Source organism: Hyaena hyaena, unplaced genomic scaffold (genome assembly GCF_003009895.1).
Source record: "Hyaena hyaena isolate Hyena2069 unplaced genomic scaffold, ASM300989v1 scaffold_35, whole genome shotgun sequence".
Lineage (NCBI taxonomy): Eukaryota > Metazoa > Chordata > Mammalia > Carnivora > Hyaenidae > Hyaena > Hyaena hyaena.
Window position 1 is genome coordinate 1850492 of NW_024080667.1, and position 24204 is coordinate 1874695.

General features: G+C 47.3%; 1 protein-coding gene across 3 annotated transcripts in view; it reads left to right on the forward strand.

The window, feature by feature from the left end:
* DNAJC16 (DnaJ heat shock protein family (Hsp40) member C16) overlaps window positions 1–24188 on the forward strand; it is a 42406-nt gene extending 18218 nt beyond the window's left edge. For all 3 annotated transcript variants that reach the window (XM_039228984.1, XM_039228985.1, XM_039228986.1), the window contains 10 exons: window positions 1665–1769; window positions 2512–2670; window positions 13649–13779; window positions 15949–16132; window positions 17358–17540; window positions 17702–17778; window positions 19009–19089; window positions 19433–19531; window positions 20119–20289; window positions 20762–24188. In XM_039228984.1, the coding sequence (XP_039084915.1) occupies window positions 1665–1769; window positions 2512–2670; window positions 13649–13779; window positions 15949–16132; window positions 17358–17540; window positions 17702–17778; window positions 19009–19089; window positions 19433–19531; window positions 20119–20289; window positions 20762–21161 (1590 nt within the window). In that variant the 3' untranslated portion in view covers window positions 21162–24188. The remainder of the gene's footprint in view (window positions 1–1664; window positions 1770–2511; window positions 2671–13648; window positions 13780–15948; window positions 16133–17357; window positions 17541–17701; window positions 17779–19008; window positions 19090–19432; window positions 19532–20118; window positions 20290–20761) is intronic.
* The last annotated feature ends 16 nt before the right edge of the window (window positions 24189–24204 follow it).

Sequence of the window (24204 nt, forward strand, 5' to 3'; positions counted from 1 at the left end):
CCGTGAGATCATGACCTGAGCCAAAGTCGGACACCTAACCTAAACTGACCCACCCAGGCATCCCCAAGTTTATATATCATTTTAATGTTTTATTTATTTTTGAGAGAGAGAGAGTATGAGCAGGGGAAGGGCCATGAGAGAGGGGAACAGAGGATTCAAAGCAGGCTCTGCACTGACAGTAGCAAGCCCGATATAGGGCTCGAATTCACAAACCGTGAGATCATGACCTGAGCTGAAGTCAGACGCTTCACTGACTGAGCCACCCAGGCACCCCAAGAACAGAATTCTTGTTTGCTTTAAGTGTTTCATTTCTTTAACTGTATACGTGGGAGAGTGAACATACCAACATTTGCATCCTATTTCCACGTGCTCTATTCATAGAATACCCACGAAGAAGTATTTGTTGGAGTTCGCTCGAAAGGAAGTTGTCCAAGAGCATGGTAGGCTCCTAGAGTGATCAGAGTTGTTTGAATGGGTCCTCAAACGTTTATGAAATACCTACTCTGTGGGGCGCCTGGGTGGCTTAGTCGGTTAAGCGTCCGACTTTCGCTTAGGTCATGATCTCGCGGTTCGTGGGTTCGAGCCCCGCGTCGGGCTCTGTGCTGACTGCCAGCTCAGAGCCTGGAGCCTGTTTCAGAGTCTGTGTCTCCCTCTCTCTCTGACCCTCCCCTGCTCACGCTGTCTCTCTCTCTCCTAGAAATAAATAAAAATATTAAAAAAAAAAAATTTTAAAAAAAGAAAAAAGAAATACCTACTCTGTGCCAGGCACTGTAAGTGGACACTTTTCAAGGAGCTCCCAGTCTAGCAATAATTATTTCCATCTGATATGCTAAGAGCCTGTCCCAGAGAGCTGGGAATGGCTGCCTGGCAGAAAGGGCCCGAGTTTGCCAGGGGAGGAGGGGTGGTTGGGGGTGAGCTCCGGGCCCCAGGAGGTCTGCGACGTGCAACAGCGTGTTCTGGAGGAAGCAGTCACAGGAGCAGGAGAGGACCAGGCTGGAGGGCCCCCGAGGGCCTGGCCGCCCTTGAGGAGCTGCGCCTTGGCCTATAGGTGCTGGCGCCATTGAAGGGGGCTGAGCGGGGAGTGAAATGACCAGACTGAGGTTTAATATAGATCATTCTGGAAGCAGAATGGAAAGATAAACCTTTTTTTAACTATGAAAAATTTCTAGGTACATTTTTAATTTATTCATGTTTTTTTATTCTCTCAGTTGGATTATTTAAGGCATAAACAGGGAAGCACAAAAGTAGTAAATCAGACGATAATGAATGAAATCGTGTAATGTATAGACCGAGTGGGCCAACTTGTTTTTTTTAAGCCATTTTAAAAGAGCAGTCGTTGCATTATCTTCCGCAGGTCAGTAAGATTACAAAGCACAGTCTGTAATTCAAAAATTCCTTTTTTTTTCATAATGTGCTCAGTAACTGTTTCAGAAAAGATGTGATTTCAGTCTGTCAGAGTGGGCCACATGAAAATACGAAACCCATAACTGTTCTTTTAAAGCGTTTTAGTCAAAGGAAGACGAAAGATTCATCGTCTGCATTTTTTATGTTTTACAAAACAATCTTTTACACATACACAATTTTGTTTAATGATCTCCTGACTGCATTATAATGCTGCTGTTGAGAACCAAATACTGAATCTAACATCCTCTTTTCCACTTAAGGTTACAAATAAAAATTACGTCCGGTTCCTCTCTGGGTGGCAGCAGGACAATAAACCCCACGTCCTTCTGTTTGACCAAATGCCCGTCGCACCACTGCTGTACAAGGTATGTTATGAGTGGGGGGGAGGGGCGGGGGTGCTCTTTTTTTGGTGCAGTGAACTTGTAATCCACTTGCCCTTTCCGTGAGTAAGAGCAGATCCAAAAAGAAATGTTTATAAAGACCAGAAATTTGCGTAGCCACCAGCCACTGAGCACCTACGGATGCCGTTACTGCGCTCGGGTGCCTGCCCCGCACGTGATAGTGGTTAGTCTTCAGAAGAGCCCAGCCATGTAGACGTCTTCCCTGTTTTATAGGCCAAGATATCAGAGCTTAGGTTGTATAACCGACCCCCGTGGTGACTGTGTGATTCCCTTGAAGCGTGTCTGACTCCAGACCCGCGCCCTGAATGGCACCCTGTAGTACCGCGCTTCAGACACACCTCTTGTTGGCACCAGGACATGAGATGGGGGAGGAAAATGTCCCCGTTAACCTTTGGCGTGGTCACTGCCATCTCACGGGGTTGAGGTAATTCCTCAAACACTCCACGCCTCTGACCCAGTGTAGATCTCAGTAAAATGAATATTTTCCTCTATTTGTACCCACACTCAAATCACTGTGTTTAGCTTTGTTGGTACAGTTTGCATGCATGGAACACCATAGAATTCCTCTGGGCGCACCAGGGGCTAGCAGCCTGAGTGGGGCTATACAAGCTGGCATTCGTCACCTGCTGGTATGAACAAGTCACCCTTGGTGTGTGTGATTCTGTGCCATCAACTTAACTTCTTCCTGTTTGTCGCACCCTAACAGTTGACTGCTTTTGCATACAAAGATTACTTGTCATTTGGATATGTGCACGTCGGCTTGAGAGGAGCCGAAGAGATGATGCGGCAGTACAATGTCAACGTGTACGCCCCCACCATCTTGATCTTTAAAGAACACATAAACAAGCCTGCAGATGTCATCCAGGTAGGTGAGAGTCTCCGTTTCATCTCGGGCCTTTATAAATAAACAGCAGAAGTGAACAAGGCAAGTGAGGAGGAGAAATTCGCTTTTAATTTCTTCCTTCAGTGGCACAAAATTTTTTTTTATTTTTTTAATGTTTTTTATTTATTTCTGAGAGAAAGAGAGAGAGACAGCATGAGCAGGGGAGGGTCAGAGAGAGGGAAACACAGAATCTAAAGCAGGCTCCAGGCTCTGAGCTAGTGGTCAGCACAGAGCCTGATGCGGGACTCGAACCCACGAACTGCGAGATTATGACCTGAGCTAAAGTCGGATGCCCAACCGACTGAGCCACCCAGGCTCCCCAAGTGGCACAAAATTTAACACTGAGTCTGTTTTTTATCTGATTTGGTGCTATCTTGCTCAAAAAATAATCTTTTGGCAGAAACTAGAATGATGGTAATGCCAGGGTCTGGGCAGGAAGATACAGGTGTTTAATGGGTACACTTCCAGTTTGGGAAGGGAAAAAGTTCTGCAGATGGATGGTTCTGGGCATGGCTGCACAACGGTGTGAATATACTTAATGTCACAGAACTGTGCCCTTGGAAATGGTTTAAATGGTCACTTTTACATCATGTGTATTTTGCCACAAAAGTAAAATAAGAACCAATAATCATCTTTTACTTCTAAAGTGCTCCTGTCAGAAAAGCAATAATGTTCTTCTAAAATAAGTTACAAAAATAAATTCAAGATAAACGGCTGAAAATCTTGTTGGAAGATCTTAACTCGATTATAAGTTTAAAATTGTACATAAATACTTTAAAATGTTTAAGGTAGGGGCGCCTGGGTGGCTCAGATGGTTAAGCGTCCGACCTCAGTTCAGGTCACGATCTCATGGTTTGTGGGTTCGAGCCCCACGTTGGGCTCTGTGCTGACAGCTCAGAGCCTGGAGCCTGCTTCAGATTCTGTGTCTCCGTCTCCCTGGCCCTCCCCTGCTCATGCTGTCACTATCTCTCTCTCAAAAATAAATAAAATATTAAAAAGAGTTTTTAAAAAATGTTTAAGTTAAACGATCAGCTGAGAGAAATATTTACAACCAATCTAAAAAAGATATCTCTAATTTCTCATGAGCTTCTTCTAATCAAAGAGATCAACACAAAACTTCCCGGAAGTGACTCCTTAATGGGTACAGAGTTTTCTTTGTGGGTGATGGAAATGTGTGGGACTAGAGAGAGGTGATTGTTATACAACACTGTGAATGTACTAAATGCCACTGAATTGTACATTTAAAAATAGTTGATTTTATGGGATGTGAATTTCACCTCAAAAAAAATTTTTTTAGTAAAACTTCTCAAGAAGAATGGACTGAGAATATGAACAAAATTCTGAGAAGAAATTCCAGCAACTGAGAAGCACTTTTAAAAATTAGATCTCAGGGCACCTGGGTGGCTCAGTTGGTTAAGTGTCCGACTTCGCTCAGGTTGTGATCTCGCAGCTCGTGGGTTCGAGCCCCGCATCGGGCTCTGTGCTGACAGCTCAGAGCCTGGAGCCTGTTTCAGATTCTGTGTCTCCCTCTCTCTCTGACCCTCCCCTGTTCATGCTGTCTCTGTCTCTCAGAAATAAATAAAAAGCATTAAAAAAAATTTTTTTAATTAATTAGATCTCAGTAATCAAGAAAACCCAATTTAACATATTCTTCTTCTCCCAACACATCGTTAAAGATTTTCAAAGCGAAGATACTCAGTAGTGATGAGGGTATAGAGAAGCAGACACTCTTTTGTTTTGCTCACTGGAGGAAGCTTCAGAACTTTTCGGAAAAGCAGTAGGGTGATAATCTATAAATTGCCTAGATTCATTCAGGAAAAGACGACTCGTGAGTACCCAGCTTGGGCCAAACCCTGCCCTGCATGCTGGGGACAGAGCCCTGTACAGAATCCCCTGACTTCCCTGTCCTCGGGTCTGCCCTGTTCTCCAGTGGGGACAGCAGACAACTGGCATAACGTACTCCATGGTGGCACGTCATATGGGGACAGGTGCTAGGGAGAAAAACAGCAGGAAAGGGGGATGTGGAATATCAGGAGAGCAGGGTTACATGTCTTAAGGCAGAGTGCCCAAGAAGGGCCTCATTAGGATGACGCTTGGGGCACCTGGGTGGCTCAGTCAGGCGACCGGCTTCAGCTCAGGGCATGATCTCGTGGTCTGTGGGTTCGAGCACCGCATCAGGCTCTGTGCTGACAGCTCAGAGCCTGGAGCCTGCTTCAGATTCTGTGTCTCCCTTTCTCTCTGCCCCTCCCCTACTTGTACTCTGTCTCTCTGTCTCTTTCTCTCTCTCTCAAAAATAACATTTTTTAAATGTTTAAAAAAAAAAAAAGGATGATGTTTGAGCAAAGACCCTGGGGAAATGAGATTACCTGTTAGGAATCTTTCCTCAGGGACTACGAATTCAGCCAAAACTTACGCAGAGATGTTAAGTGTCATTCATAGCAGTTTTCACTGGGGCCGGGGGGAGGGGGGGAAGAGTATATCCAGCAGTAGGCTAATTATTGGTACAGCCCTAACAAGGACTATGGTACAGCCATTTAGCCCATTAAAATGGCGGCTCAAGAACACTAAGTGATGGGGATAATTCTCGTGACATCATGTCAAAAAGAGCAAGCGGGACGCACATCTGAGGGGCCTCACCCTGCAGCAGGTGGGGACCCTGTGGTCATCTCAGACTCAAGTTCCATTTTGAGCAGGGCAGGTCACATATTAGTTAATTACTTACTCAGACAAAATCATTTAAATGAAGTCTGTAGGAGACTGAAAATTGAAACAGATAAAGCACAGAGACTAAAAGATCTCACCACGTATCAACTATACCCACAGTTTCTAACACATTACACACAATACACTCAATTTTGTAACCACATGTGTGCATGTGTGTACGTATGGGGGCACATGGGAAAACACATCTCTTACGTCTCTTGATGGTAAAATTATGTTTTATTTTCTTTTTTTTTTTAATTTTTTTAATGTTTTATTTCTAGGAAAGAGAGAGAGAGACAGCGTGAGCAGGGGAGGGTCAGAGAGAGAGGGAGTCACAGACTCTGAAACAGGCTCCAGGCTCTGAGCTGGCAGTCAGCACAGAGCCCGACGCGGGGCTCGAACCCACGAACCACGAGATCATGACCCAAGTGAAAGTCGGACGCTTAACCAACTAAGCCACCCAGGCGCCCCTGTTTTATTTTCATATTGGGGTTTTTAAAAATGCCTATAATGAACGTGTATTATTTAATTTCTTGAATGTTCTGTTTAAAAACTCAAAAGAACCCCTCGACTCACCCTGTCCCAGAGGAAGCCAGAATGCGAAATTCTGTGAAATCCTGTATTTCTTTCAGGCAGTAGATGTTTCATTGGCTGCCTGCTGTATGGTGAATACAGAGGAGCTCTGACATCCAGAGTTAGTTTTTGTCCTCACAACCCAGTTAGGGGAAAAGAGGCCTAAAGGCAGTTTCCAGCCAGCAGCAGAGGCGACTCATTCAGAGGCGAATGTAGAGGAAGGGCACTTGAGCCTGGGCATAGGGTAGGACATTCCGCATGACAGAACCAGACAGGGGAACTGAGGAGAGAAAAGCAGGTTTAGGAAGAAGGTAACGAATTCAGTTGTGGACGTACAGGATGAGAGCTGCCTCCAGGAAATCTAAGGGGAGGTGTCCGTCGTGCAGGTGGGTGTAGGGGTGGAGGTCTTAGTGAGCTGGGGAGAGGGATCTGTGGACCATGAGTGAGTGGTTACAGGTGGAAGTCCTCAGTGTGGAGCCATCTCCCAGCCATGGTATGTGAGGTAAGGAGAGAAGGGGGCCGAGGACAAAATTGTGGTCAACCACTGGCCATTAAAAAGGGGGTGCCCAGTGGTCACTGAGGAGCTGAAAGGCAGGAAACATGCTGGTAGTATAGAGAGAAAAGACCATCTCAGTGCAAGGTCAGTCTCTGATGACTTCCAGAATTGCTTCTCAGTAATAGCTTCTACTCGTGAGATGATTCCTTTTTCCCTTGTGGAAAATCGCAGCTCAAACACATTTACAAAATGACTGGCACAAAGGATGCTTTACCAGCGTGTTCATTACGGATATAAACGTGGCGCCTCCCGACGGCAGGTCACTTAGTAGGTGCAGGACCCCTGGTCTCAGGGCGCCTCCACTGAGCTTGTCTCCATTTGCTCGATAGTACGTACGGCCACACGGTAACATCTTGATTCATTCTCTTTTGATGGGCATTTCGGGGCTTTAAGAGCAGTGTCACCCTGAGCACAACGTGTATCTCGGTCCATCTGGGTGTCGCGAGGACAGCAGTTGTCAGCGTGACGTTCACAGACCCTGGAGTGGGGGTGGGAAGTCTGTGAGCTCAAAACTGTCTCCGTAATAACACAGACGTGATTGTCCTTAGTGTGTTGACACTTGCCCTGATGGTGGGGGAGCAATGGCGGCTTAAACTCCCAGGGCACAACCCAGTGTACGACCCAGAACATAAACGAAAGCCCGGGCCCCAGACCGCCAGTGAGCACGTGTTTTCACTCCTAAGCATTCACCATAGAAACAAGCTACACATTTATCACTTAATACCCTTGATGGAGCAGCAACAAGTACAATTTTATTAACAAATCTGTCAACCCTTGAATACATGTCTCTTGGGTATTTTTAATATTCTGTATGACAAAACACTGCTGCTGCCGAAGTATAAAGATTGTCTTGAGGGTGAGCATTTGTGTGATTACTTAACTCCTAAGTTTTGAACTTGCCCCTTTTTTTAACAGAATTTTTTTTTTTTTTTTTTTTGAGAACGTGGGGGAGAGGGGCAGAAAGAGAGGGGGACAGAGGATCCAAAACAGGCTTTGGGCTAACAGCAGCCAGCCCGTTGCAGGGCTCGAACTCAAGAACCGCGAGATCATGACCTGAGTCGAAGTCAGACGCTTAACCGACTGAGCCACCCAGGCGCCCCGACAGGATGTTATTTGTGCCTGAAAGAATGACTGGTTATTCAGACTTGGGTTTAGGGCAGACATTTCCTAAAGACTGAATGTAGTGAGCCTTGCTAGCACTTTAACAGAAACAACTGATGGTATTTGTTGCCAGTGATAAAATTCCAGCTTCCAAGAAAATTAGAATGTTGAAAGATTTGTATCGGCCTTTATGAACTTGTTAGAACTTCATGATAAGGTTGGTTCATGAAAGTGGTGCACTTTTGTTTTATACGTATAATAAAATTGGTCAGCGTTTGCAAGATCAGCAAACCAGTATTTTCCAAATGATATTGAAAACTCATGCATGAGTAAAAGATGCATTCTAAGTGCAAGGTGATCAGTGAATATGAATTTAACAAAGGATTAAAAGTTCATTGAATCCAGGGGTGCCTGGCTGGCTCATTTGGTAGAGCATGTGACTCTGTGCTGCTGACTCTGGCTCTGTGCTGATGGCTCAGAGCCTGGCACCTGCTTCGGATTCTGCATCGCTCGCTCGCTCGCTCTCTCTCTCTCTCTCTCTGCCCCTCCCCAGCTCATCCTCTGTCTGTCTGCTCGCTCTCGCTCTCTCTCTCTCTCTCTCTCTCTCAAAAATAAAATAAAAACATTTTTTAAAAATAATAAAAAATAAAGAAGCAGATATGGAACCCACCTGTCTCTACTCTGAGGCCAGACGTTATAAAGAATTGTCAGAATGTAAAGCCCTGCTACTCTTCTGGCTAAACATTTCTGATTTTAGAAAAACTTGGATTTTTTTTCACTTAAAGATACTTACGTTAACATGTATGAGTTTATTTTTTTTTAATGAATTGATAAGTATGTTTTAAATTTTTCTACTTTAATTTATAGCTAATAAATATTAATAGGTAAAAACCACATTAAACCAAAGCTCTTTGGGGTCCTCAATAATTCTTAAGAGTGTAAAGGTGGGACACCTGGCTGGCTCAGTCAGTAGAGCGTGTGACTCTTGATCTCAGGGTCGTGGATTCAAGCCCCATCTTGGATGTAAAGATTACTTAAAAAATAAGATCTTTTTTTTTTTTTTCCAAATATTTATTTAAATTCTAGGGGCGCCTGGTTAGCTCAGCCGGTTGAGCATCCAACTTCGGCTTAGGTCATGATCTCACGGCTCGTGGGTTCCAGCCCCGCATCAGGCTCTGTGCTGACAGCTCAGAGCCTGAAGCCTGCTTCCGATTCTGTGTCTCCCTCTCTCTCTCTGCCCCTCCCCTGTTCACATTGTCTCTCTCTGTCTCTAAGAAATAAATAAAACCAAAAAAAATTTTGTAAATAATAAAATAAAAAAATAAATTCTAGTTAGTTAACATACAGTGTAATTGGCTTCAGGAGTAGAATTTAGTGATATGGAACACCTGACGTTCATCATAAAAAACTTTTTAAAAAAGCTGTAAAGGTGTCCTGAGACCACAGTTTTGAGAGCCGTTGCCCCTCGGGTACATCCAGTTGCTAAATTGCTGGGTCCTGGGCTGTGCACGTCTCCAGCGTGTCTAGGTGGGGTGTTTTCCATTCCCACCAGTCATGTGGAAGTTCCAGTGCTCCACATCCTTGCCAACACCAGCTCAAGTTCACTTCTCTGAGCTGACTGAGCATGTAGTCGTGTCTTCTTGTAATTTTGCTTTGCGTTTCCCTTAATCACAAGGAAGCTGACTATGGGCCCTTTGGATCTGTCCTTTGGTGACATGGCAATCACATCTCTTTACCCAGTCTTCTCTGTTGAATTGTCTCCCTTTCTGCTGGTGGTTTGTAGCCAGTCACTTCTACAGCAAGACTCATTACAGTGTGTATTCTGGGTGCATCTGGCTCTTGTCAGCTTATGTTTGTGAGGTTTGCACATGTCTTTGGAATTGGCATGAATATCCAGTCTGCTGCAGACAGATATTTAGATCATCCCACTTTTTAGTTATGTGACCAGTGATGCTATGAATATATTCTTGTGTTTGGTATCATGCTGATGAACACACATTCTTACTTTTAACATAGTCGCTTATATCAGCATTGTCCTTTAGGAGTGGTTCTGTTTACTATTTAAGACGTCTTTCCCTCCACCAAGATAGTAAAGATAACCCTTCCACGGAGCCTCTAAAAGCTTTATAGTTTGTCTTTTGTACTTAGGTATACGCCATCCGGAAATAGTCATGACATCTCACAGAGCAATCATCCAACTTTTGTTTTTTTTTTTTTAGGGACATAGGAAAGTGTCTTCAAAGGCACCTTGGCTATTGTTCTTTCGCACATTCTGTATACACATTACATTCTGTCTGTCAAGTTACATCAAAACAAACCAACAGAAAACTTGTTGGGATTTTATTGGTTTTTGTATTGATTCTTTAGATCAGTTTGGGGAGAGGGGCGCCTGGGTGGCTCAGTCAGTTGAGCGTTTGACTCTCGATTTCAGCTCAGGTCATGATCTCATGGTTTGTGAGATCGAGTCCCAAGTGGCTCTGCACTGTCAGTGCCACTGGGATTCTCTGCCCCTCCCCTGTTCATACACATGTACTTTCTCTTTCTCTCAAAATAAAAAAATTTATATAAATTTGGGGAGAATATGCCTCTTAACAAAATTGAGCCTTCCAACCCATGAGCATCATATATCTGTTTCCCTTTTTTTAGGTGTTCAGTAATATGTCTTCATAAGCTTTTATTTAAAAAAAATAAAAAAAAAAAAGATCTTACTTTTAAGTAATCTCTACACCCAACACAGGGCTCGAGCTTACAACCCTGAGATCAAGAGTTGTACCCTCCACCGACTAAGTCAGCCAAGCAACCCTCCATAAGCTTTTATAATTTTCTCCATAAAGATCGTACTTTTTTCCCAGCTTACTTCTAGGTGCCTCCTGTTTTTTATGCTATTGAAAAGGGTGTCTCTGTTAGTACATTTTCTGTTTGCTGGTATTAGATAATAATAAAATTGATTTTTTTAAAAACATTTATTTATTTTGAAAGACAGCATGTGAACAGGGGAGGGGCAGAGAGCGAGAGGAAGAGAGAGAGAATCCCAAGCAGGCTCCACACTGTCAGTGTAGAGCCCAACTCGGGGCTCAGTCCCACAGACCACAAGATCATGACCTGAGCCAAAACCAAGAGTTGGTCACTTAACCATCTGAGCCACCCAGGCGCCCCCATACAATTGATTTTTAAACACTGACTCAGTGTCCAGCAATCTTGCTAAAACTCTCTTACTGATTTAAATAATTTATCTGTGCTGTCTTTTGGATTTGCTGAATGCACAGTCGTATCATCTAAGATAAGATAGTTTTGCTTCTTTTTCTCCCGCCCTTATTTTATTTCATTTTCTTTTCTTACTTTACGCTGACTTCTGGTGTGATGTAGATTAGAAATGTAGTGATGGGGGTTGGGGATGGACATCCTTGTTCTCGATCTCCATTTCCCCAACAAAGTGTGACATTTGCAGAAGGCATTTTGCAGCGACCCTCGACCCTCGTCAGATTAAGGAAGTTCCCGTCTATGTATCGTTGACCTGAATGGCATTGGTTTTTATCAGATGTTTTTTCCACATCCATTGAGATTATCCTGGTTTTTCCTGTTTAATCTTTAATCTTCTAAAATGTGCTAAATACATTAATTCATTTTCTGATGGTAAACCTAATTTGAGTTGATCAGAGAAGTCCAACAGGGTCTTGCTTTCGGTATATCGCTGGATTCTGTTCACTAATACTTCGTTTAGGATTTTTGCATTTGTGTTCAGAAACAAGGCTGGCTTCTGACTTTTCTTTCTCCTGAGACCCATGTGAGGCTTTGCATCTTGAAGTGAGGTGGGTGCGTTCTCCCTTTTTCTATTCTCAGGGCATCTTTATGTAAGATCGGATTGTCCTCTTGAAAGTTCCATGGAAGCCATCTGTAACACCATCTGGGCTTTGAGTTTGTGTTTAAGGAAAGATCTTCCACTACCACCAATTCACCTCCTTTAATGGTTATACAGCTCTTTCCATTTTCTGTCTTTTTCAGATAGTGCTGTATTTTTCGAGAAATTTTTCTGTTTCATCTACATCCTCAAATAACTTTCTTTTAACTTATGCAACACAGATGGTGATGCCTCCTCATCATCCTTGATAATGGTCATTCGTGCTTTCTGTCTCATCTTCAGGATGGGTTTCACCGCAGATTTGTCAGTTTTATTAGCTTCTCCCAGAGAGCCCGCTTTGGCTTTCTTGCTTCTTTGTTTCTTCTTCTTTTTCTATGTTTGTTTTGCTTCATGGATCTCCTGTTTTATTATTTCCTTCTTTCTCTCATATTTTTTGCTGTTTCTTTTTAACTTCTGGATATAGGCTTCTAGGTCATTAATTTATTTTCTGTTTTACTCATGTTAACATTACCCTCCAAGTGTTACTTTATGTGCACTCGAGCGTGTATAAATAGTATTTTCACGGGGCGCCTGGGTGGCTTAGTCGGTTAAGCGTCCGACTTTCGCTTGGGTCATGATCTCACGGTTCACGGGTTCGAGCCCCGTGTCAGGCTCTGTGCTGACTGCCAGCTCAGAGCCTGGAGCCTGTTTCAGTCTGTGACTCCCTCTCTCTCTGACCCTCCCCTGCTCGCGCTGTCTCTCTCTCTCTCTCTCCTAGAAATAAATAAAACATTAAAAAATAAATAAATAAATAAATAAAAATAAATAGTATTTTCACGAGTTACTCGTATTCAGAGTATTTTTTTAATATCTGATAGGCTCTTCTTAGCTAAGTAGGTGATTCAAAGTGTGTTTCTTAAAATACAAGGTTTTATATGGATTTCTAGATTGTGGTCAATCTGCTATATGTAGAATTTCAGTTCTTCAAAATGCACGAAAATTAGTAAAAACAAAGTGACCACCGTACAGTTTTGCAGTCTGCCTTTTATACTTAGTAACTCTGGTACTTTGGAGTTTATTTTTAATTGTTTGGTTTACTGCCAAGCTTAAATGGAAGTAACTTTGCCTGGAAATCAAAATAACTCTAAGGGATGCCTGGCTGGTTGATTTGGTAGAGCACATGACTCGTGATGTTGGGGTCGTGAGTTTGAGCCCCATGTTCGGTGTGGAGCCTACTTAAAAATAAAATATTTTTTTAAAAAATGACTTTTTAAATCTGCCAGCATAGGGGCGCCTGGGTGGCTCCGTCAGTTAAGCGTCCGACTTTGGCTCAGGTCATGATCCCACGGGTCATGGGTTCAAGCCTCACATCAGGCTCTGCTGACAGCCAGAGCCTGGAGCCTGCTTCAGATTCTGTGTCTCCCTCCCTCTCTACCCCTCTCCTGCTCACACTGTCTCTCTCTCTCTCTCTCTCTCTCAGATATAAGTAAAAACATTTTAAAAAATCTGCCAGCATAAAATCTTATACAGGGGCCCCTGGGTGACTCAGTTGGGTGAGCCCCCAGCTCTTGATTTCAGCTCAGGTCATGATCTCACAGTTCATGAGTCCAAGCCTCACATCAGGCTCTGTGCTGACATCATGCAACCTGCCTGGGCTTCTCTCTCTCCCTGCCCCTTCACCACTGTGCACCTGCATGTGCTCACTCTCCCTCTCCCCACCCATAAATAAATAAATAAACAAACAAACATTTTAAAAAAAAACATATGCAGAAACTCTGCGTGGAAAGAGCACTTGATTTTCCTTTGACTTGACTTAGCCCCGTCGTTGCTTCCAGCCCCACACCATTGAGACAGATCACCACTTGTTCATTTGCTCCCACAGATCTGTCTTCTTTATTGTATTACTCTAGTCAGGGTTGGCCACATTTTTCTTTCAGTTCTATTTTTTTATATATAATTTTTTTCTTGAGGATCATGTACACCCCATGTTACATCAGCTTCAGGTGTACAAGGTAGTGACCCAGCTCCTCTGTATGCTGTGCTCACCGCCTGTGTGGCCGCCATCTGCTGTCACTTTGCTATGCTATTAGAGTTTCACGATCAGCCACGTGTTTTTTAAGCTTCTAAGTAAAGCCCTTTTGCAGTGAGGAAAGTGACTAAAAATCCACCGTTTGTTGGTTTTTCTGCAGGCCCGAGGTATGAAGAAACAGGTCATTGATGACTTCATCACCCAAAACAAGTATCTGCTGGCAGCCAGGCTCACCAGCCAGAAGCTCTTCCACGAGTTGTGCCCTGTGAAACGGTCTCACCGACAGAGGAAGTAAGAACTCAAGGCTTTGTCCCTGTCTGTCACTGCGATAGAGAGGCCACGGCCCATTATTCTACTGGGCAATTAAAACACCTACCTATGGGGCGCCTGGGTGGCTTAGTCGGTTGAGCGTCCGACTTTCGCTTAGGTCATGATCTCGCGGTTCGTGGGTTCGAGCCCCGCGTCAGGCTCTGTGCTGACTGCCAGCTCAGAGCCTGGAGCCTGTTTCAGATTCTGTGGCTCCCTCTCTCTCTGATCCTCCCCTGCTCACACTGTCTCTCTCTCTCTCTCTCTCTCTCTCCTAGAAATAAATAAAAATTAAAAAAAACAAAAAACAAAAAAAAAAAACACCTACCCGTGACCATCAGAACTCACTCTGTGTATAACAGATACTGAGCCCCCACTATGGGCTGTGTGAATGCAGGGTGCCAGCCTGGGCCAGGGGTCAGAGAAGGTCTCCCTCATTCATAATCCTTTGGCGGAGGCCAGAAGGATGAATAGACTTGGGCCAGTTGTCAGGGAGAGTCTGGGTCCTTTTAAAGAAGCATGGATACGAGAGGAGCCACTGCTCTGCATGAACATCCCACATGGCGGGGGGGGGAGGGGGGCGGGAGGGCTGGGACAGCAACTAACCCCAGGGAAGAGTAGGACACTGAGGAAATGGTCAGATAATTAGCTGGGAGTGGGAAGGCTGAGGCTCACTTGTTCGTACAGGGTATCCAGAAAGTCTGGAAATACAGGGAAAATGTTTATTTAAAATAGACATCTCTCAGATTAATGGATCAGTGGCTTTAAACGTAGGGCTAGTTCACTGCAAAACGTGTCTAGATACGAAAGGAAAACGTACTGCTCATCTTATTTGAAAATATAACCAAAATATGATTTAAAGTGAGAAAATGTCCTGGTTTCCAGATTTGTCTGATTCCTTTGTAACATTAAGAGAGAAGAAAGACTTTAGTTCGATATAAAGAAGTGTATCCTGGACCCTAAGCATCATTGTGTACGTAGCCCTCAAAAAATATCCCAGATCCACGCACTTCTCCCCTTTCTCGCCACTGCCGCCCCAGAGCAGGCCACCGGCACCTGTCGAGACCCTGCTAGCCTTCTAGCCAATCTCTGCTTCCGTACCCTTCCTGTGCCTTCCAGAAGGCTCTCACACCCCAGCCGTGATCTCCCTGGGACTGGGCATTGGGCCCAGTTCTCTCTCCACCAAGGGGTCTTTGTCCTGCGCTCCTTTCTGCCTCGGATGCTCTGACCCCTTTCATTCAGGCCTCTGCTCACCTCCAGGAGGCGACGTGTCCCTGAGCAATCTGTCTAAGGGAGTGAGACTCCCACCCCACCCCGGACACTCTCCATCCTTCTCTTCTTCTTTTTCGTAACACTTGTTACTGCTTGTCACGACGTAGCTGTGTGTGTGTGGTCCGTCTTCCCACCGTACTCTGAGCTCCTCAAGGGCAAGAACATGGTCTATCTTAGCTGGCAGACAGTAATCGCTTCCTAAATATTTGGGAGAATGAATGAATGATTAGCTAAACTTGCCATTAGAATGATTGCAAAGGAAGCCCTTCAGAATGAGGCTCAGAGAGCCCCTGGCCCAAGATAGATTGGAACAGCCCTGCCTATGGCAGAAGAGAACCAAACAAGTGACTTCTGAAAGCCCTTCTGCATCAAGGACTGAGAGGCCATTGCCTTAAAAGAAATTCCTGGGCACCTGGGAAGTCCAGGCGGTTGAGCAGCTGACTTCGGCTCAGGTTGTGATCTCATGGTTGGAGAGTTCAAGCCCCACATCTGGCTCTCTGCTCTCAGCACAGAGCCCGCTCCGGATCCCCGGCCCGCCTTGCTCTCTGATCCCCCCCCACCCTCCCACCCCCGCCGCTTCCCTGGTTGCGCGCACTCACGCGCGCTCTCTCTCTCTCTCTCTCAAAAATAAATAAACACACTTAGAAATTCCTAAGTGTGGTAGAGTTTGGTTTGGGGAAGACCTCACCAGTCTGGAAAAAAATAGGTCATTGATGACTTGAAATCCCTCACTGGAGACTTGTAACACACAGCTTTCGTCAGTCAAACATATTCTCATCTATAAGGTGGGCCCCTGCTCCTCGCCACCTTCACCTGCCGTTACAGATTGTAGCCCGGCCTCAGAGACTGATTTGTAAAGCCTTCTCTTTTGTTGTGGTGCAGGTACTGTGTGGTCTTACTGACCCCCGAGGCTACCAAGTTGAGTAAACCCTTTGAGGCTTTCCTGTCCTTTGCGCTGGCGAACACGCAGGACACAGTGAGATTCGTGCACGTCCACAGCCATCGGCAGCAGGAGTTTGCCGACACCTTACTACCAGACAGTGAGACGTTTCAAGGAAAATCAGCGGTGAGTCGTGGATTCTCTTCTGACTCTGAGCTCTTGACAAGCTCATGGCCCCTGATGCTATTTCCTCCTTCTCTGGGTGTTTTGAATACAGATTCCAGGAAATTCAGACATCTCTGAGCCTGTTTTGAAAGCCTGCTCTTAAAACAGTCTTTGACCCTAGGGATTTTACCTCCTAGATTTTCAGCCTTAGACCTTCACAGAAAGCATCTTTCCTATGAGTAGAGGTTCAAGAGTGCAGTTCTTTTCACCAGTTTTCTCGCCATGGTGAGTCTAGTCTCAGAGTACCTACTTTGAAAATCTTGCTTAGGCTACCAGTGAAAGGCTTTCAAAATTTCTCCCTCCTTTACATCTGCCTCCTTTCACTCCATTTTAATTGATCTCTCCTTCCTGTCCCCTCCTTTGTCATCACTCTACAGAAGCATTAAATTTTCTGTGTCCATGTCATCATTTTGGTAATCGTGGAAAATCTCTCTAAAAAACACAGGTTTCTTTTTTTTTTTTTATGTTTTATTTATTTTTGAGAGCAAGAGAGATGGAACATGAGGCGGGCGGGGAGGGGGGGCGGGGGGTGCTGGGAGAGTGGAGGAGACACAGAATCCGAAGCAGGCTGCAGGCCCTGAGCTGTCACCAGAGAGCCTGATGTGGGGCTCAAACTCACAGAGTGCAAGATCATGACCTGAGCCAAAATCAGACTCTTAACCACCTGAGCCACCCAGGCGCCCCAGAGGTTTCTTTATTAAGTCAGAGGGTATAGAAAAAAGTCTACTCAGAAAAAAGAGCTTTAACTTTTAGCAAAAGCTGTGCAAAGTCACCACAGTCTCTTCTTTACCAGAAAAATGTGAATCTCTTGCACGTATTTTCTTTTTTTTTTAATGTTTATTTTAGAGCGAGAGAGACAGAGTGTGAACGGGGGGGGGGGGGGGGCAGAGAGAGAGGGAGACACAGAATCGGAAACAGGCTCCAGGCTCTGAGCTGTCGGCACAGAGCCCGACGCGGGGCTGGAACTTATGAACCGCGAGATCATGACCTGAGCTGAAGTCGGACACCCAACCAACTGAGCCCCCCGGGCGCCCCTTCTTGCACATATTCTCTAGCCATCCGTATTGGTGTTCCAGCGTAGTGCGGACCCGCCGGGTCCTTTTTCCATCCTCCCTGAAAAAGACCAAACAGCAGCTTCCCATTCTTTTGCAAAGACTTCTGAGGGCTTCCTCTCTCTTCCCACCAGGTGTCGATCTTGGAAAGGCGCACCACGGGAGGAAGGGTGGTGTACAGGACCCTGGAAGCTCCCTGGACGGGGAGTGACAGCGATAAATTCACCCTCCTGGGCTATCTCGACCAGCTGCGCAGAGACCCCGCTCTCCTGTCCTCGGAGGCGGTGCTCCCCGACCTGACCGATGAACTGGCGCCTGTAAGCACGTGGCCAGGAGGGGCGGGGGGCGCCGGGCGGGCCTCGCGAGGAGCCCGAGTGGAGGCTGGCAGCACGCTGTCGCGGGCGAGGACTTCTCCGTCCCGGGTTCGGGGGGGGGGGGGGGGCCCGTCCTGACCGACGCGCGTTTCCTCTCCCAACAGATCTTTCTCCTCCGGTGGCTCTACTCCGCTTCCGACTACGTCTCGGACTGTTGGGACAGCGTATTTCACGACAACTGGTGGGAACACTGTTAGATTGACTCTCTCGCTCCAGTGCTAGTAGCACCAGTGTTTTCCTCTTGAAAACTCGGTCCTCCTTTGATTTCAGTGCACGCTCGATACGGGCAAGCGGAAGAACGCATACACGTTTCCCCACCTGTTCCCATTTCCGCTCTGGCAGTCACTTCCCTTTTCACGTGTTTGCGGACTGGCCCTCTCGCACTGGCCGGGTGAGAAAGGACCCCCCGGGGCCGCCCTCGCAAACCGCGGAGCCTGGGCCCGTCCTCCTCATCGAGGCGCCCCTGGTGCCCCCATGGCCTGCGTAGGGGCCAGCGTGGACACGTGCAAACCCGTCAGTGAGGTAACCAGAGAAGGGAGGCATAGCCCACTCCCGCCGCCCGGAGCACTGTGAGCTCCTGAAGGGCAGAGCCTCACCTCCTTCCTGTTTGTGACCCCCGGCGCCCAGCACAGCTGCTGACGGGTGGCGGGTCTTGGAGGGGTGCTGGCGGCTGATTAAAATCTCAGAGCACCGGTCCTGGAGGGAATCGTGCAAGGTCAGCTTTTCCTCCTGCTGCCCCCGCTTTGGGCCGCGTCTCAATTCCTCCAGCCAGGGAAAAACCATCCAGATAAAGGGAATAATCCCACAGACTTTAGTCACCGGTGCCACCCTTGACATCAGAGTGCTCGTCCACGTGCACCGCGTAAATCCTGCCACTTCCTCCCACAGGACTTAGTAAGCAGGACCTATTACGTTGAGACAAAATATCAAAATTGTGTGGCTTTTAAAAATTTTTTTTAAGTTTATTTATTTTGAGAGAGAGAGAGAGAGCATGAGCAGGGGAGGGAGAGAGAGGAAGAGAGAATCCCCAGCAGGCTGTACGCTGTCATCACAGAGCCTGACATGGGGCTCGAACTCACAAACCATGCGATCATGACCTGAGCCGAAATCAAGAGCTGGACGCTTAACCGACTGAGCCCCCCAGGCGCCCCGTAATATCAGGCTTTCAGAGTAAGCAGTCTGAATTAAAATGGTGAGGGGGAAATCTCCGCTTTCCCCACCGCCACCCCTACCCTCAAAAGAAATCTCTATTTGTATGAAACTAGAAAGTGTTTATTGATACGAAAGCTTTTTGGTTTGGGGTGGGTTTTTTTTTGGTTTTGTTTGAGCCGGAGAGAAGACACCTCGTATCATGAGCCGAGGTTACAGCAACACGCCCAGAGCTGACCAGAGCTTGTTCCCTTCGTTCTAGGCGGGAAATGATGCCCCTTCTGTCCCTGGTCTTCTCTGCCCTCTTCATCCTCTTCGGCACTGTCATCGTTCAGGCTTTCAGGTAAATGCCTCCGTGGCTTCTCAGTAGGACTTCCCAAGGGGGCGCCCACACCTCAGGGTTGTTTGAACTGTTTCCTCTGTAAACTCCTTGTTTCTTTTCTTTTCTTTTTTTTTTTTTAATGTTTGTTTATTTTTGAGAGGGAGAAACCGAGCATGAAGGGGGGAGGGGCAGAGAGAGAAGGCGACACAGAATCTGAAACAGGCTCCAGGCTCCGAGCTGTCAGCACAGAGCCCGACGCGGGGCTCGAACTCATGAACCGTGAGATCATGATCTGAGCCAAAGTCGGACGCTTCACCGACTGAGCCCCCTGAGCGCCCCCCAAACTCCTTGTTTCTCACTTTAGTGACTCGAACGATGAGCGAGAGTCGAACCCTCCAGATAAAGAAGAAGTCCACGAGAAGGCCGGGAAGACTGAGCCAAGCTTCACCAAAGAAAACAGCAGGTAGGTCTCTCTAACAGGACCCCAGACCCACCCCCACCCCCCAACCCCCACCCCAGCAGGAGAGCCCCGGGCGGGGGTCCTGGCAGAGCAGTGCTCCAGTACCAGTCTGTACACGCGCTCGGGTCCACCTCCTCGTGCGTGAGATGGGAGTTTAGGGGCAAGTCAGCCGCTGCCTGGTGGTCACTGAGACCCCGTCAGCCTTTAGACCCAGGACCTGCTTACCTTCTACTCAGTCCCTGCAGGCTCTCGATCTCAAACTTAATAATGGGGGCAGGAAGCAAAGCATGTCAGCCGCGAGACGAGCCAGGAGCAGAGACGAGGGCGTCACCGTAACTGTGTCGACCTCTTTCATCCAGTCCTAAAGCCACTTCTGCACCAGCTGAACGGCAGCGTCTGAAAGGCTCTGGGCAGGCGCAGGACCACCAAGGAGGGACCGGCCCCGTCCGGCCCAGTGTGCCAGGCTCCAGGAGGTTAAATATGCTATCCAGGCTGGTTGGAACAGAGGGTTTCCTTCCTCTTGTTCCTTTTCAAAGTAACGGCGTCCCCCTGTCCTGATAACCTCTCAATTCCTCACTATTTCCCCACAGCAAGATTCCCAAAAAGGGCTTTGTGGAGGTGACGGAACTCACAGACGTGACATACACCAGCAACCTGGTCCGCCTGAGGCCCGGCCACATGAACGTGGTCCTCATTCTGTCAGGCCCCACGAAGACCAGCCTGCTGCAGAAGTTCGCGTTGGAGGTCTACACGTTCACTGGGTGAGCCCGCGGGGCCAGGGGGTCGTTCTGCTGAGGAGGGAGCTGGAGGACATTCCTCTCTGACCATGAGGGGCCCTGTGCGTGCAGCCAGATGTTGGCTGTGACCTGTCCAGCCCGGAAACATGAGGCATCGCGAGGGGACCCTTCTCCCGCTGAATCCATGTCCCGATGCTTCTGCACAGAAGAGCCCGACCCCAGGCTTCCTCCCTGAGCCCTTCAGGGAGCCCTAGCCCGTCACTCTCGTGTGTCTTCCCGAAGCCGGACACCGGGCGAGACAGGGAGATGGGCGAGCAGAGCGCGGCCCCTGTTGAAGCAGCCCTGGGGTCCCCGGGACCCCTCCGTTCTGTCCGTGCTCGGGCCCCGCCCAGCGCGGAGCCTCCTCCCGTGATTTGAAATCTGGCCGAGGCACGTGTGCTCCCTGCGGTCGGGTGCGCCGGGCTGAACCTGCGACTCCATTCTGTCCCCCCCACAGGAGCAGCTGCCTGCACTTCTCCTTCCTGAGCCTGGACAAACACAGAGAATGGCTGGAGTACTTACTGGAATTCGCTCAGGACGCAGCCCCGATCCCAAACCAGTATGACAAGCACTTCATGGAACGTGACTACACGGGCTACGTGCTGGCCCTGAATGGCCACAAGAAGTACTTCTGCCTCTTCAAGCCCCAGAAGGCGGTGGAAGAGGAGGAAGCCTTGGGGTCTGGCAGGGCCCCTGACTCTTCCCTCCATCCGGGCGATTCTCGAGGGAAATCTTCCTGTGGCCTTGGACCCAGGCCCATCAAAGGAAAACTGAGCAAGCTGTCCTTATGGATGGAGCGCCTGCTGGAAGGTTCCTTACAGAGGTTTTATATCCCGTCGTGGCCCGAACTAGACTGAGAGGGGCTCGAGGGGGACGTAAACTCTTCAGGCTTTTTAACAGGCCCTGCGAACAGGCCTTTTCAGGACTCGACCTATCACCGCAGACAGAGAATAGATTCTAGATCATTCTTCTGGAACAGTGGCTAGAAGAATCCTGCCTTTGTCCTGTTCTAACCTAGGAGTGAAAAACACCTCAAGTCTCAACTCCCCCCAGATCAAAATATTTTCCTTTGGGTCCCCCCCCCCGCCCCCGCCTCATTTGAATGCCGCACGATTTAAGGCAGACTGCTCATCCCCTCTTCCTTAGTCATCCCCTCGTGTGCTCACCTCCCTCCCCTGTGCTGTCCCTGTGCTGTGGGAGAGCCGTGGGGTGGTACCTGGATGGAACCCCGTGAGCCCGGAGTGCTGGTCGGGTTGCTGCCCGCCCCCGGCCCACCCCCGCTGTGCTCCTGCCCCGGCGCATGCTCTCATTGGAACAACCCACAGCAGCTTCTGGGCCCTGCATCCCAAAAGTGGCCTGGCTCCAGGCAGTCTTAACATTTGACCATTTTTCCCATAGTCAGTGGCTAAAATGAGGGGTACCCCCCCCACCCAGTTCAGCAGCCACCGTTTTCAAAGGCTGGGGACGGGTGGGGCCTCTGCGTGGGAGTGTGGTTTTCTTCCCACAACAGAAGAAAGGAGGGCTGGGCAGTGACCGATGTGACCCCTCCATGGCGTCCCATCAGCCGCCACCTCAGCACGAAGGTCGCCAGGGAGGGATCTGCACGGCAGCAAGTACTGTAATGACTTTGAGCCATTCATGTGTACGTTTTCACATGCCTTTCGGCCCCTGTCACTTTTAGGGTATGAATCTTAGGAGCCATAATCTGTGATCTTGTTCTCCGGATGTAGACTTAAGCTGCTCTAAGCCAGTAGATGCTACACTGAAGACACCCTCTTCCCGCCTGCCGGGAGCCGCACCCAAGGAACCTCTTCACTCCGGTGGGGTCCCCCTAGTAAAATACCAGACCTGTCTTTGTATCAAGGAACTTCCGATTTCTTCTCGACAGCTGTGTTTTGAACACCGTTCCCCCAAAAGTGGGGCCCTCTTTTGTGACAGGGGAGCCAAGACTTGTTTTAGACCCCTGTTTGGCAAAAGGCTTCCTCTGGGCTTCTGGCCTCTATTCCCATATCTTGGTCGCTTTCACTCCTAACTCACAACTGCTCCACCAGTGACAGAGTCCGGCCTGCCATCAGCACCCAGCTTGCCGAGCTCCAGTGCGCAGTGGGCCACAGCAGCCAGTGACAGAGCTGGCCTTTTCTTCTTTTTCTTTCTTTCTTTTTTTTTTTTTTTTTTTTTTAAGGGCAAAAGCACCGGTGGAGTTGAAACAACTTCAAAGAGCGGTCAGTTCACACATCAAAGTAAGTTTGCTCTTTTATAAAATGAAGGGGCAGAATCACTGATGGGACATTTACTGAGTTAGTATTTCTTTAATCACAACTGCTTGAAACGAAGCAATTTGGATCTCGAATAATTTAAATCTCGAGCTATAGAGACAAGTGATTAATTATTTAAGCCCGGGAATTCCTGTAGTTTCCGTGGAGTCTATAACTTTATTTTAAAAGAAAGAAAGAAAGAAAAAGAAATCACTGCCAGGCTGCTTTTTTTTCCACATGATCCTCTAAAAATTGGTTGCTTACTCAGGTGGCTGGCTGTCCTGGCGCCTGGCCCAGGCGGGCGTGATTAAGGGACTCACAGGGTTCCCTGAGGCACCATCTTCCAAGTGATTTTCTAGATCTTCTATGGCCAAGTTGCTGCTGCGCTAAGTGTTTTGGTTCAGTGGTGGGTTTTTATTTTTAACTTCTGGTACTGATGGGACCCATGACCTTGATTTCTGAAAACAAAATCTCCCCCGCTCTGTTCATTTTAAAAACGCTTCTCATTAAAATCAAAAGCACCTTCCGACAGGCACCCACACCCTCAATTTGCACCAGGAAAGGAGAGTGAGGATAGGATTAAACATTCCCGGCAAATGTTTTCAGTCCCAAACTTCTTACATGGGTCTGTTTGGGGCTGAAAGAAATGTCCCCCAAGAGGACACTAGGGAGGTTTTACTTAAACTGAACTTCGCCCACGACCACCCAAGCCTTTCCTCTTGACCGTTTCCCTGAATTTATTTGCTTTTGTGTCAAATGTATGAGCCACTGTCACGCTCAGCCAATGCCACCTCTTGTGCGTGATCACACAGGCCTAATTTCGGTTTTAGGTGCACTTCCCGGCCTTTAAGTATGTTGAGACTGTCAATGTTGTTTTATTTTTAGAAGTAGGGTTTCCTGGTTGATAGAGACTATGCATCATGTTTAGCAGATGGGGATGAAAACGGGCCCAAAACAAGTCTTTGTAGAACACACGCCCACTTAAAAGATTTTTTTCATCATCCAGGTGCTGGTGGCATAATTGGTCTAAGAGATTGTCAGCTCTGACTCAGCCACATTTCGATGAGTAAGATGGCCATGACCTCCATTAGGCACCAGGGTCTGTCTCCGCCATCACTTGCCCACCATGAAAATCCGGCTGTACTTTTCAAATTAATGGGTTGATTTCCTCCTCGTTTGGCACATATGTTTTCTGGATTTAAAAAGAAATGAAATCTAAATGCATTTTAAGTGTTTGCTTTGTCTGGGAAAAGAGACTGGAAGCAAACACTCGAATTTTTTCCCAAGTAAAATTCTGTAGAAGCTGACGCAGGATGTCTTTAACAGACAATATAATCACTTGCGTCCCAATGCCTGACCTTGTCCCTTGGAAACAAATGCCGGGTGGCAGCTGTGAGTCTGTCCACTCGGTTTGTCGCGGCGGAGGATGACACCTTAGAGGGCAGTCTGAAAAGAAGGTGAATATTTTGCACTTTTGATACTCTTAGGAACAAATAACTTATTTGGCAAATGGTGTCTTTTTTTATGTTGTTTTCTGTTTTGTATTGTGCACAGGCACTGAAGCTGATGTTATTTTTGTTCTAAAACTATTACAGACTGGAGACAGAAATAAACTATTTTAATGTGTGACGATTACGCGTCGCCC